Genomic DNA, 14,115 nt, shown 5'->3' on the forward strand with positions numbered 1-14,115 from the left:
TCGCGGCCTCACGGGACTCCCTTCTCCTCTGTTTCTTCCTCCCCCTTCCCCACCACGCTCGCGGCTTAGCTTCCCACCGCCCCGCCCAGGCGCGCCTCCCCCTCCTCCTCTTCTCCTGTAAGCGCGCTTCCTTTTTTCTCTTGTTTTCCCTTTCTGTCTTTGGGTAGTTTTGTTTGTCGCCCGACCGTCCAAGATCGGCGCGTTCTTGTCCGGGCTCGACCGATCTCGCTTCGGCAGAGCTGGGGCACCATTCCGAGCTCTTGATCTGGGTTACCCTAGTTCTAATTGCAAGCTCTGATTGGCACCTGCGTAGCTGAGTGTAATTTGGTAACAACCGTCTTGTGCTCTGGTGATGAATTCGGGGGTGGGACGCCTCCCTATCCGCGGCAATGATCATGGAATGTGGTGATCGGTTGGTTACTGTCCGTGATCTGCTGGTTTTGTGATTGGTTGCCGCGTAATCGTTTGGGTGGTTGCCTTTAGGAGCTAGATATAGGCTAAATTTCTTGCATGGGGGCATATTTGGGTTAGGAAATTAGCTTCGGATTGTAGCACAGAGGCTATTGCAGAGCATGGGAGGTGATAGACAACATTGCCCGGTGGCAGCGCGTTGGGTGATGAATGGTAGTCACTGACCAGAGATTGATGGTACCAAATGCTTGATGGCTAGAGTTAGTTTGTGCAGAATAAGCACACTTCGTAGAGGCGAAGTTGCAGAGGTGGGTTGACCTTGCATTGAATATGCTTGGACAGCTTGATTGTCGAAACAATGCTGTGATTCAGCTAGAACGTTATTCATTCGCATTTTGTACTTACTGCTGCATCTAGCTTGTGCATCCTTACAAAGTTTGGGACTCTTTGGGCCACCGAGCTCCTTTTCTGAATTGGTGTACAGCATTTTTTAGAATGCTGCATTAATGTTTGACTGCACGTTGATTCCATTTGAACATTTACTCATTCTTGGTACCAACTGCATGATCTGATTATGATGTAATGGGTATTATAGCTGTATTATGGTATACACTACAATTTTGGTTTGGGTTCAAAATGTTCTAGCTAGAGTCTCACCTCGATGCTCATTGGTATAAAAGATGAGGAGGCCATGTTATTTGGCGTGCACTTGAGGTGGATATGCTCTCAGCTAAGAAGTGAGAATTGAGAGCATGTCAGTTACCACATAGCTGGTGACTTGCAGTTTGTGGGTACTCTAGATAACCGTGACCACACTGTTATATCTGGTCTTTGACTACAAGCTTTTAGGTCATTTGCATTTATAACTTTTCCAACTCATCTGCTTAAATCATTACTTATATACTAAGTTAATTTCTTTCATTTTCTTAGTAGAAAATGGCGATGATGGTGGATCCTCCAAATGGATTGGGAAGCCAAGGAAAGCATTACTACTCTATGTGGCAAACATTATTTGAGATAGACACTAAATATGTGCCTATCAAGCCCATAGGGCGAGGAGCTTATGGAATAGTTTGTTCATCCATCAACCGCGAGACAAATGAGAAAGTAGCAATAAAGAAGATACACAATGTTTTTGACAACCGTGTGGATGCACTAAGGACCTTGCGGGAGCTGAAACTCCTTCGCCATCTCCGCCATGAGAATGTCATTGCTTTGAAGGACATAATGATGCCAGCACACAGGAGGAGCTTTAAGGATGTGTACTTGGTCTATGAGCTCATGGATACTGATTTGCACCAGATAATCAAATCACCTCAGGGGCTTTCCAATGATCACTGCCAGTATTTTCTTTTTCAGGTAATGATTGGATCAATTTTCTCTATTCTGAATGTACTATTTTCTTATATAGTATGTTGTTGAACAAATAAAACAGAAATTGTGTATTTTGTAAAACATTAGCGATGATGTGTAGTGCGTACTGTAGCTCAGCTGCAACAGAGTATTATTGGCATGGATACTAATTTGAGGTTGATTTCGTTGAATTGCTGATCCAATGGGTATCTATACGGTCCTAATATCAAAATCAATTTAAGCCCTGTTGCATCAGTCTCTGTTGACACCTTTTCTGATAGTCATTTTCACGTAAAATTATTATAATACTTCTTCAAAAAGAATATTGTGATATCCAGATAAATATGAGAATATTGTGGTATCCACAAAGAATTCTGGTTGGTTTCACAAATCCTTGCACTTAATTACTAGGATTTGATAGAACTGACAATAATTGGCAACTTAATTCTGGTTCGTTTCACAGATTTTGGATTTCTCAAGTTTGATTTGATCTGCATATGTTGTCAGTTGTCACAGGCTCACAAACCCAGTCACTCTCATTGGCTTATCAAATATACGATTATATCTTAGTCATCACCACAAATGCTGTATGCAGCCTAAGACTAATACCATCTCTTTAGCTGTTTATCAATTACAACTGATTTTACTTGTTCAAGCCAGATCTCCCATTCCAATTGATATATCGAGTAAGGCAACCAGGAACTTACTTGATCAGGCTTGCTGTTCCAATAAAGGTTGACTTTTGTTGAAATTGGGTCATCTAGTAAAGCTGCTTAGTAGCAATTCTTTCAGCTGCATTGCATATTTACAAAAGAATCCATCCAATTGAATAAGTAGTTCCGCACAGGGGCTTAATAATCCATCCAATAATTAATAATTAGTTCTGCATGCGAAACTAGAATTTATTCTCTACATGAAGTAAAGAGCAGGTTGATGAATTTCTTGTTCACCCTACCCTTAAGCAATTCAGCTTCATTTTTATTTTGACCATCTTTAATTATGTTTTTCATTTCATTCTTGATGTTTGCTATCTACGTTCACTGATAATCTGAGACACTCTTCCTTTTCTTGGTTGTAGTTGCTCCGAGGACTGAAATATCTCCATTCAGCAGAAATACTCCACAGAGACCTAAAACCTGGAAACCTGCTGGTGAATGCCAACTGTGATCTGAAGATATGTGATTTTGGCCTTGCGCGTACAAACAGCAGTAAAGGCCAGTTTATGACTGAATACGTCGTCACCCGCTGGTACAGAGCTCCTGAGTTGCTCCTCTGCTGTGACAACTATGGGACATCCATAGATGTTTGGTCTGTTGGGTGCATCTTTGCTGAGCTCCTTGGCCGCAAGCCAATATTTCCAGGAACCGAGTGCCTAAACCAGCTCAAGCTCATAGTGAATGTTCTCGGCACCATGAGTGAGTCTGACCTAGAGTTCATCGACAACCCGAAAGCTCGGAGATACATCAAGTCCCTTCCCTACACTCCTGGTGTTCCCCTGGCAACTATGTACCCGCATGCGCACCCCCTCGCCATTGATCTACTGCAGAAGATGCTCATCTTCGACCCCACCAAGAGGATCAGCGTCACCGAGGCTCTTGAGCACCCTTACATGTCCCCTCTGTACGATCCAAGCGCGAACCCTCCTGCCCAGGTGCCCATCGATCTCGACATAGACGAAAACATCAGCTCGGAGATGATCAGAGAAATGATGTGGCAGGAGATGCTCCACTACCACCCCGAAGTCGTCACGGCAGTAAGCATGTCATGATCTCCTACTGTCCCAGGACCTCGGCAGGCTCACCCTTTTTTTGATAAAAGCCTACTGCGATTTAGCCGACTACGGCGCCTAGCTTTTGTAGCACCTTTAATGTGTGTTTGATGCTTGGCTTGTGTAAATACGAAGATGCGCCCAATAGGAGGCGTATGGATAGCTTTTATCATCATGGACCATTACTTGGTGTATGCATCGGTCGACTGTTGTGTGATGTTGTATGAGTTCATGAAGCTCTGTTAAAGTGAGCTCAGTAATCCTATGAGTACTTAGTTCAGTAATCTCTACTGTTTATGGGTTGATTTTCAGATTTCAATTGCTGAGAGGAAACATTTCAGATTTTCAGATCCCACAAGTGATCTGCTGTTAGAATCTGTGTCTCCGGACGAAACCAGTACAACACTATCGGGAAGAGTACATTTCTGAGAGGAAACAATTCTTGAATACCAAAAGGGATATCTGAATGTGAAGAAGCAGATTCACATCTGTCCAAGACTCCCAAGTTCAAAAAGCTGGAACAGGACGAATATGATCTGCCAGCCATTGGCCATCATCATCAGCAAAAGCATATACCTCGTTCTCGCAAGAAACTCAAGCTCCCTTGCGTCTGTTCAGCTGGACTTATAAGCTAGCTGAAAAGCTGAAACGACTGATTTGTTGTGAGAGGAAAATACTGTTCGGTAGCTGATAAGCCAGCTGATAAGCTGAAGCGAACAAGTCTAATCCACGGCCTGACATTGCAGCCTGCGACCACGGACCACAGGAGCTCAGAGGCAGGCCCGCGGCGTACGGATGGTCTCTTGGCCGTAGGATCTGAGTTGAACGGCCAGGATTCGAAACGGGAGATGCGTAACGGGAAGGAATCTTCCAGGATACCTCCCTCTCCGCCATTATTCCCCTTCCTCCTCCCGCTGCGGGGAGGCGCCGCAATGGGGGCGTGCCGGCGCCGGCGCCGGCAAGGAATCTCGCCGCTTCGAACACCCTCGTCGCTTCTCCCCAGGTCAGTAGCCGCTCCGTGCAGTGCGGCGCAGCATTTCCGATTGGCCGATCAGCGACGCAGATTTCAGGGCAGCATCATCTGCAGGGGCGGCTCTCTGGCTCCTTCCTTCCCTCTAGCATGTCGGACCAGGGAGGAGGCCATTGATCCGCGAGTTGTCATATCAAGGACTTTTAGCCGCGGGCTGTTCATGCAGTTGGAATTTCGTACTGCAGGTCTGGATAGGTGAGCAGTGCTCTGTGACTCTGCGCGCTCAATCATTTCCTTCTTTTGTTTGATGCTCGGCTAGTAAAAAAAAGAAGGATACAATCTGAGAGCTTCAACCACGTGCTGCTTTGTTTTCTGTTTTTAATCCTTACCTGATAAGCGCCTCGTGAAATTGCAAAGTTTTTCAGGTAATGATGAAGTTTCAAGAAGATCTGTATTGTTTTCTTTTTCAATTTCCTAGTTTGCTAGTGACTGCAGTACATGTTTCAGCATGTAGTTGCATGCCTGCAGGTAATTTCCCTCTTAAAACGGTGGCAAGCATAATGCATGAGTAGCAGATACTGTGAAAATGGTATTACATAGTCCATGCTGATTTCAAGTCAGTCGTTTTTCTTTGCAGTGGATGTTTCAAGGCAATGTGATGTTCAGCCGGTAATTTTGGTGCAGTGAAAGTAAATAAGAACCCATCATCTTTGCTGCTTGCTGTATGACTGTATATTCTAACATCACTTTATTTCCTTCCTTTACCTCACATTGTAAACCTGAGACAAACTATGTGACCACCATAGCATGACCATGACAACCCACTCTAAAGGCATCCTATTCTCTCCAGAGCAAAACTCCGAAAAAACCCGGGGGAAATCCTCACTCACATCTCTTAGCTAATGAGAAACTAAAAGGGCAAAAAAAAAAGGTGCTGATAAAAAACAGTCTAGCAAGTATCTCTGTCTAGCTCTCCTCCTCCAGGGCTTGCTGAAGAAGAGATGGGCTCCTAACAAACCTTCCCTGCAAGAACCAGAACAGAAAATAAACATGTCAGTACTTCACACACTGTGATATGGTTAACTGCATCTGCAGGTTAAACACATGGTATTTTTTGTGTGATTGAACAGTGAGTTTTTGCAGTTTTTGCCTTACGAACAGATCTTTTATGCTTTCTAATCAGTTCTAGTGCTTGCCTTCATCCGAGGCCGGCAGTCGGCGTTCACCTTCCGCACTTGGTACCGGATCTTCTTTGAGAACAGCCGGGTGCGCCTCTTCTCCTTGTACCGCAGGACACTGGCTTCCCTGATGCCACCAGCAGCTCCATTCTCTGGAAACAGGTCAATGTCTGCAAGTTTAGCCTGCAACAAGGACGGATCTTCATCAGTAAGACTGTAAGAGCCCCAGTTTTCATACTTTAGGATCCATGAAGACAGTTGCTATTTACAGGTTTGCATTGTCTCTGAAATGTCTCTCAAGGTAGAAAATACATGTCATGATATGTCCATATTACAAATGCTGGACGTATCTATTGATTGTGATTCTTGTCATTTTTGACAGCTGCCAATATTGGCATGTGCCAGAGCAAATTGCAGAAAAGCCAACTGAATTGGGGCTGCAGTTGTTGCAATTGCTCTATCATTGGCACAAAGGGCACCAAAATTGAGCCCAAAAGACCCCTTTGCAACAAGACAGACATATAATCCTTGGCACAAGATCTCCAGGCTCTATTGTCTGTGGTCCACTGATGGATAATTGAGTTTAACAAATCATAGCCAGATACTCCCTCCGTCCCAAATTATAGGTCGCTTTAGCTTTTTTAGATTCATAGACTTTGTTATGCACTTAGATATACCATATGCCTAGATGCATAATAATATCTACGCATCTAGAAAAGCCAAAACGACCTATAATTTGGGATGGATGGAGTAGAATTTACCAATTCTCAAACAGATCTTCACCCATAAGTTTAACAGAATTTAAACGATTCATGAAGATATGAAAATCTGCTAACTGAAACCTAAAATTCAAAAGCTCACTACTTTTTATTTTTCTCCCCTAAAAAACTTAATATTGGGTTACTGCAAAATTCTCAAGCACCGTAAAATTTCTGGATAATTTATTCTACGGGTTACTGCAGTACCACTGTTATTCTGAAAGACGTGTACTATCAGATATGTAGCAGTGCGGTACTATACAGTACTTTGTGTGAGGGACCATCCATTTGGATAAACAGTTCCTATTCTAGAGACTTGTAATGTGGTTTTTTGCCTGTGAGTGTCCATTTTTATTGTTTGAAGAAGCAACTGTCCAATTGACAATTCCCTTCTTTCTTATAAAATTTTGAAACGAACTCTTTCTTATGAAAAGATATTCAGTTTCAGAAAATTGTCCCATTAATCTGCATGAGAATGTAACAAAGAAGTAAAATTCAGCTATAAAGCGCCAAAATCTTACTATTTGATGTAAACGAACAGTCCCAAATGGTAAAATTCAGTTACTGATAACGCATCAAAATTATGCTCTACTTTCCTGCTCTGCAAGTACCTTCTTCTTTGTTTTTTTTAATTTTAGGGGAAAGATTAATTGAAGCATCAAAATTCAGCCTCAAATGGCAATCAATTACTTACCCGCACGTCGGCAGCCGACGTCGGCGACTCCGGCCCGCCGCCCTCGGTGAACATGGACCCTTTGTCGGACCACGCCTTGAGCACCTCGTCGGCGTCCAGCTTCAGCCCCAACCCAGTCTTTGGCGCCTTCGTCGGCGTGCTGTCAGCGTCGCCGTCGCCATTAGCAGCCTCGACGGAGCCGTCAGCTTCCTCCTTGCATTTAGCGTTGGGCAGCTCCTCCTTCCCCTTTGCCATAACCTTCTCCACCTTCACGACCTTCTTCTTCTTGCTCTTCTTCTTCTCTGGCGCCGCCGGCACCTGCGCCATTGCAGCGTCCGGCGCTGCCGGTGCTGGCGGCATCGGTGGTGCAACCGTCAAGTCCTTCACCGGCACGGCCGGCCACATCCACCAGGCGCCGTCGTCGTCCCGCCGCTTCAGGGCGCGGTTGAGGTTGGGCCGAGCGCCGTGCCGGAACCCGAGGCCGAGCTCGAACCTGCCGGCGAGGCCGACCACCATGAGGCTCCTGAGGTAGGGGTGTATGCCGGAGCTTGACAGGATGGAGTCATCCGACGTGGTGGCCGTGTTGCTCTCGACGGTAAGGCTGCCCATGATACCGTCGAGGCCCTCGGCCGCGCCGGCGGTGGCCTCGTCGACGTCGAGAATGGACTCGGCGTCGAAGCCGTCGTCGTCGAAGTCGATCTCGCCAAGCTCGTCGGCGTCGACGGTGTCGGGGCTCGCCGGTGACGGTGCCGGGTCGCGGAAGTCCCGGAACACGCTGCTCACCGGGGCCGGCGACGAGCAGTTCTTGGCGCCGTGACGGGCTCTGCGGCAGCGGCGGCGGCGGCGCGATGCACATTCCCGGAGCAGGAATGCGGGTCCGCGAGGACGGGGAGCGGCGGGAGGAGGTCGGAGGAGGCGTCGAACGCTGCGGCGAGGCCGGAGAGCTGCCGCACCGGCGGGCGCGTCGCCGTCTTGGGGCTCTTCTTGACGGGGAAGACGGAGGGGTGGATGGACGCGAGCAGCGCGGCGGCCTCATTGTACGCCTGGTTCGGCCGCTTCCGCGGCGCGCGCGCCCGCTTCAGCGACACGGACGTCGCCGACGACGACGCGTTCGACGCCTCCGACAGCGTCGACGACGGCGACGAGTGCACCGGCCGCAGCGGCGACGAGTGCGCACCCGGCGACGCCGCCGCCTTCACCATGTCCAGGTCCAGCCGCAGGCCGGTTGGTATGCAGGAAGACGACATTGCAACGCCTCAACAACAGCAACAGCTACCACCAATTCTCAAACGATCACTTTGCCCTCGTCTTGTTCGGAAGGAGAGATGAACAGCTCCAGATATTCTTGGATTAATTCCACAACCATCAACCCAAAAACACAGGAGCAAGATTATGTCTTTGCAACTGCTGGACTCCTGTGGGCAGAAGAGATGAAGAAGCAGAGCAGAGAGCTTGCAAGAACACAAGAGCAGAAGCAGGGGAATTCCCTGAGCTGAGCTGAGAAGCTTTGTTGGGATTGGGGATTGATGAAGAGAGAAGCCGCTGCAATGGTACTTCTTGGATCCTTGGGAGGAGAGAGATTGTAGACAGATAAAGAGAAGGGTGTGGGGAATTGCAGCTGCTGGGGAGAGGAGGAAGAAAGGGTTCAAGAGAAGGGGGTACAGGGTGGGGTTTTAGAGGGCTTGGGTAGGAGCATATAGGAAGAGACAAGCCACCCTCTCACCATGTCCCTTTCTCTCCTGCTGCCCATGGCATTTGCAGGGCCCACACAGTTTGTGCAGGCCCCCCTCCCCAAGCCATTTGTGCTCTTTATTCCTAGGCTCTGGGTTGTACATGTGTTGGGATTTGCAATGCTAAAATGAGACCAATTTGCCCTAGCTTGTAGGGTTATCAAATTTGTTACCATCATCACCATTTTTTTTCCAGAAGAAACCCACTAGATAACTAACTGAAGTTATTTTGTTTCAGATGTAGTGAAGCCTTAAAAAGGCAGCACTATACTAGAATTTTTTTATATCATAAGTTTGCTGGCAAGAAATCAGCTGGTAATTGCTAGAATCATGCGTGATTTATATAATTGCTACAGCTTTGATTGAACAAATATACACAAAAGGTGTGGTAAATCATAGATGGTTAAAATTATAAGCAATATGACATGACAAAAAAAAACAACTGAACTTCTAAATGTTGTCAACTCACAATAACTTCGCGGCATGATTCTCGCTTAGAATTAGAAAAAAAAATACAAGTTATTTATTGTCAAGCTTTTTTTCAAGGTTATTTGGCTTTTTGCTCATGGTTGTCTGTTGGTAACCATGTGACATATCAATAATATTTCTTCTAGAGTCGGTACTGACCAATGAAACATGGGAGTAAGCATTACTTAATGGCATCCTCTTTTGGACTAATACATCTTGTCGCCATGCCTCTTGTGCCGTATGAAAAGCAAAGCTTTGAAGGTTTCCTCCCATATGTTTTTTTCCTGGTGAAATGTCAAGTTCCACCCTTGTCCTGATGCATGCTACCTCCATGTCTGTGCACATGCTGCTGGTATGTTAATTCGGCATCTCATAGTAATAATCGTATATGTTGTGATCTTTCTCTGCTGGAGAGATATAATTATATTGCAATAGCATTTGTTTAAACTAGTTTGTTGTCATTTTGTATGAAGTACATACATGCTTTTTGTCGATTGTATCTATAGATTCAGGACTGAGAATGAATTTTCTACCTTTTTTTTTCTTTTGGTTACAGGACAAAGAACAACCTGGGATCCAACCAAGTTCGGTCATTAGCTAATTGTAGGTGCAGGAGATGAGATTCAAGATTCTGATTGTATATTCTCAAAACGGGGGTATCTAAAACCTATTTCCATTTATCAAGAAATACGCCATATTTTAAAATAATATTTGTCCCTGCTATCAGGGGTAGTGGTTTCAAAATTATTGACCGGTTGAGGAAGACAGGAGTGCACACTGTTATATGTCATAAAAGTGCTTGGTTGCCACTTGAAAGTGGTATTTTGTTTGTTAAAATAAAAGAACCTTGTACATAGTCAAAACATTATTAAATCTTGGTAACTATTATTAAAAAATTCATATCTAACCATCTGAGATTATTATTTAAAAAATCATATGTAACCTTTCGAGACCGATGAATCGGTTCAAACCAAATGTAGTGCTAAGTTTTTTTTTTCCATCACACATCAATTCAGATGTATGAATATTTTTGGTGAACCAATTGATTCTGAGCTTGTGATGCCCAAAACATTTGTTCATATCCTACCTAAAATCATAAGCATCTCCTTTGTGAGCTGTAAGTTGGAACCACCAAAAGCAAACCGGAGGGGCATTTTAGTAACAGCCGAGCTACTAGGGCGCTTTTAAGCTCCTGATTGCCCATCCCATCCACTCCAACGGAAAAGGTCCCATGATTTTCTCTTATCCGCTGACATGGCGTGCTCCCATTGGCCGCGCCGGATTCTCGGGCCTACGTGGCGAGTTCTTTATCGGCCCGGCAACCTTTTCACGTGAAGCTAAGCGCGGGGCCCGCAGGATCTTGGAAGCTTATATGCGCGCATGGCTGACGGTGATTGGTCCAGTACAAAGAGCAACAGTGCTACGCGCACACAAGCCTCTTGGTTCTCCATTTCATTTCATGCAAGAATTTTGGGGTTGTGTTAAATGTTTGGGTCCCTCTTAATTCGGATAAGCTTTGCATATCGAAAGTTTGCGTCACAACATTCGATTGCGAATGGGCCACGAGTTGCATTTGCTGGTGCTGTTTATTTTGTCAGTGAAAGTCAGGAGTCCTGGAACTATTTCTGTCAGCGACGGCGGCGCCATGAGTAGAGTTTTCTCTGTATGCACGTAGCACCTCGCTTCTTACTTTTTGGACCTTTGCCTATATTTGCGAATTAGGATGTGTGGTTGCGATGCCCCATACGTTGTTCCCCCGAGGTTCAACCACTAATGATAGAGGAGAGGGGCCAATTGAGCCGTTTCCAGCCAACCAAATTAATCTTGGCTCTTTGTTTAGGATGAGGTTTTTCCTTTGTCCTTGGTAGGGGCCGGTGTAGCTGCAGGATGGTAGGGCCGGTCTAGCTGCAGGATCTTCTTCGCAAGATATTTTAGTTTTACATCAAAAGTGTCCCTTTGTGGTTGGTGGCTCGTTTTTTTATAAATTCTTAGAGAGATCAAGCCACTTAATAATATTGTGGAATCAGCAGCATGCACAGTTCAGTTTTTTTTTCCAACTATTGTAATTGATAGCTTTAGCACATGCACAATAACCAGAGAAGGCGCTGATTAGAAATCGATAAAATATGTTTTTTTGTATGTTAAAAATTCGAGCATAACTTAATAATCTATAAGGGCGTCTCCACCCGTACGAGCTAGTGATAGCTCTAAGCAAGAGGACGGTAGCAGCTAGCGGTAGCGAATAGATGGTTCGGGAAGTGTGCATGCGACAGAGTAGAGCATCGAGCTGCAAGCGATTTTTCGTTGTTCACCATTTAAAATAATATTTCTGGTAGCTCGACGCTACCTTGTTGGAGAAGCCCTAAGCTAGGCTTTTAATTAGTTAGCTTTTGAGATATTTTTGTGGCAGAAGACAAATATCTCTTCAGCTGTTGCCACCAGAATTCCAACACAACATGCAGTCCTACACATCCTGAATGGCCAGGATGTACCAGCCAATCATGTACGCAGTCTGCAAAGGGATTCAGATAGGCTCATCCATCAACCTGCTAAGTGTCTAGAACAGCTAGAACCTAGTGTGTCTAACAGATGTGTGTTGCATTTGTGGCCAGCTATTTTGAGAGGTTTTGTCTGCTTGTAGTGGTCGTACTAGGCTTGTTTTACGGCTCTCCTTTCTTGTCGACGTATGCGCGAACATCTTCTCGAAGGGCCACAAAATTTTAATGGATAGGAGAATGGGAGACATTTTATATTTTTTTCGCATGTATCCGACAATATAAATTTGAGTCTCCATATACAAGTAGACTTACATACCGTATACCGTATATGGACTCGAAGAAAGATAGTTGTACTTGAAAAACAACTATATATATTGGTATACACGTATAGTTCAATCTCTACTAACAACAACTCTATAAATATTTGGATTTAACATATCTCAAACTTGCTTCATGCCGTTTTATTTTGATATGCGTAAGTATGTCACACTGCGAACTGAGCTTAGCTCAGCTGTTAAGGTTCCTTGTGGTGGAGCCTGCCCATCAGGATTCGAGTCCTCGACTCGGCACCGATGCTCGTATTTTTCTGGATTTATTTCAAGATTTAACCGGCACTATTCTTTCAGTGGTAGGCGACGTACCCGTCGGCAGCGAGGCGCCAGTGGTGACTTCGTCAAACTTGAGGATTTGCCGGCTCAGTCTTTCGAAGGTGCTCATACGCTTAGGGTTGTGCGTGTTCATAAGGACGAGTGTGTGAGCGTCTGCGTCTGTACTATGTGATTCGAAAAAAACAAGTACATCACACTACCGTCCTTACAAAACAAACAGATAAATTACACAGCAGGAAATGGAAATCGGTGTAGTATTTGAAGATCGTGTCGATGTCCAATATGTTACTTACTTAAAAGAGGAAAAAATAAAAAAGAATACCCTCGCACGCGTCTTTAGAGTGAGTTGTTCGTACGTGCTTATCCGTAGGCCGTCATGTACTTTGTGGATATTCACTTGCTGCATTTGACCACCCCTAGATTGGATATGTGAAGCTAGGCAGCAGACAAGCTATAGAAGACAAGCATGGCGGTTTTGATTGTTGTTGTCGCTATAGTGCCAAATGAATTAAGATCCGTGGCATGGCGAATGGTGTAATAAGGTGCCCAATGGGTGGTACCACGCATCCACCATGGATGCATGGGGGGCCATAAGATTACAATCGGGAAATGAGGGCATGTCTGGAGGTGGAAATGGGGCTTGCCAGACAAGGAAAACAACACTGCTAGATTGAGCCTGCGTGCACAAGAGCCAGAGCCGACCACCACCCTAATGACAACAACACCGTACCACCTGTGTGGACGCACGTAATTATACATAATTATATAATGTTCCCTCCGTTTTAAAATGTAGATCGTTTTAGCTTTGTAGGTATATAGATTTTGCTGTACATCTAAATATAGGATTATACCTGGATACATAGCAAAATCTATGTATATAGAAAAGTCAAAACAATCGACCTACGTTTAGGTACGGAGGGAGTAGATGGTCTGGAGAATTATAAATGAAGGAGGAGGAGAAGAAGAAAATGGAATTAATAAGTTGCACCACATATGAGCTTGATAATTTGGATGATCTCAGTTAACTACTCTCTGAAATTTGATGACAAATGTATTTGACCATCTGAAGAATCTGAACTCTGTGCAGTCTGTTTGAACTTCCTTTCACCGAGCTGTATGTACAGTCTGTTGCACGCTAGCTCCTGCATGCAGCAGCCAGTAGCCATGCTCATGCAAGTAGCCTGCATGGTAGCTGTAGCTGTGGTGCTGGAAGAGCGGTGGTGCCTTGCTGCCTTTTGAGACGCGCGACGCCTTTGGCCTTTGCCTTTGCCGTTGCAGCAGTGCAAACGCCAAACGCTCTTCTGCTTTGCCGTTGCAGTGCTGTGGCAGTTATCCTCTTTCTGCTGGGCTGTCGAGGGGCGGTGGGAGGGAAAAAAAGGCAGGCGTGGCCGCATGATGCATGGGACGACGACACCACCCGTCCATCCACCCTTGCCGGAAATGTCAAACGCTGCTGCGCTGCTGCTGCCTGCCTGCCCCCAGGGACCAGACTTGTACTAGTCTACTACCCGTACCGCTTGTGCTTGCCATTTCAGAGAAAGTGACGGCCTTTCGCCAATTCGCCTTGCTCCCCACGACTTGCTTGCTTGCTTCCACAGATATCTCTAGTCAATCAAAATAGCACCTTCTCAGTCTTGTCATAACGAGCTCGACCATTCGCATGTATGCTCATGGCTACAAACATTCGCATGCATCATGAA

The 14,115-nt window shown here is 45.4% G+C and overlaps 2 protein-coding genes across 3 annotated transcripts; one reads left to right on the forward strand and one right to left on the reverse strand.

Annotated features, from left to right (window-relative positions):
• Positions 1–3,829, forward strand: LOC101776640 (mitogen-activated protein kinase 3). Of its 2 annotated transcripts, none has more exons than XM_004951842.3 (3): positions 1–117; positions 1,342–1,770; positions 2,843–3,829. In XM_004951842.3, exons 2-3 carry the CDS (start codon positions 1,348–1,350, stop codon positions 3,530–3,532), a joined length of 1,113 nt encoding a protein of 370 aa, XP_004951899.1. In that variant the 5' UTR covers positions 1–117; positions 1,342–1,347; the 3' UTR covers positions 3,533–3,829. The 2 variants fall into 2 exon arrangements, with proteins under 2 accessions (XP_004951899.1, XP_004951900.1); XM_004951843.4 differs by having other exon boundaries at positions 7–117; positions 1,345–1,770.
• A 1,382-nt stretch (positions 3,830–5,211) lies between these two features.
• Positions 5,212–8,752, reverse strand: LOC101777609 (protein CHLOROPLAST IMPORT APPARATUS 2). The gene is given in 5 exon segments (XM_012842579.3): positions 5,212–5,525; positions 5,699–5,863; positions 7,133–7,922; positions 7,924–7,953; positions 7,955–8,752. Coding segments are annotated over 5 exon segments (1,446 nt in total). The 5' UTR covers positions 8,359–8,752; the 3' UTR covers positions 5,212–5,468.
• Positions 8,753–14,115: the final 5,363 nt, after the last annotated feature.

Source organism: Setaria italica, chromosome I, assembly GCF_000263155.2.
Source record: "Setaria italica strain Yugu1 chromosome I, Setaria_italica_v2.0, whole genome shotgun sequence".
Lineage (NCBI taxonomy): Eukaryota > Viridiplantae > Streptophyta > Magnoliopsida > Poales > Poaceae > Setaria > Setaria italica.

Coding starts and splice junctions, on each gene's coding strand:
- LOC101776640 (XM_004951842.3), top strand. CDS start 1,348: ATGGCGATGATGGTGGATCCTCCAAATGGATTGGGAAGCCAAGGAAAG. Junction 1,771..2,842: donor GCCAGTATTTTCTTTTTCAG/GTAATGATTGGA, acceptor TCTTGGTTGTAG/TTGCTCCGAGGACTGAAATA.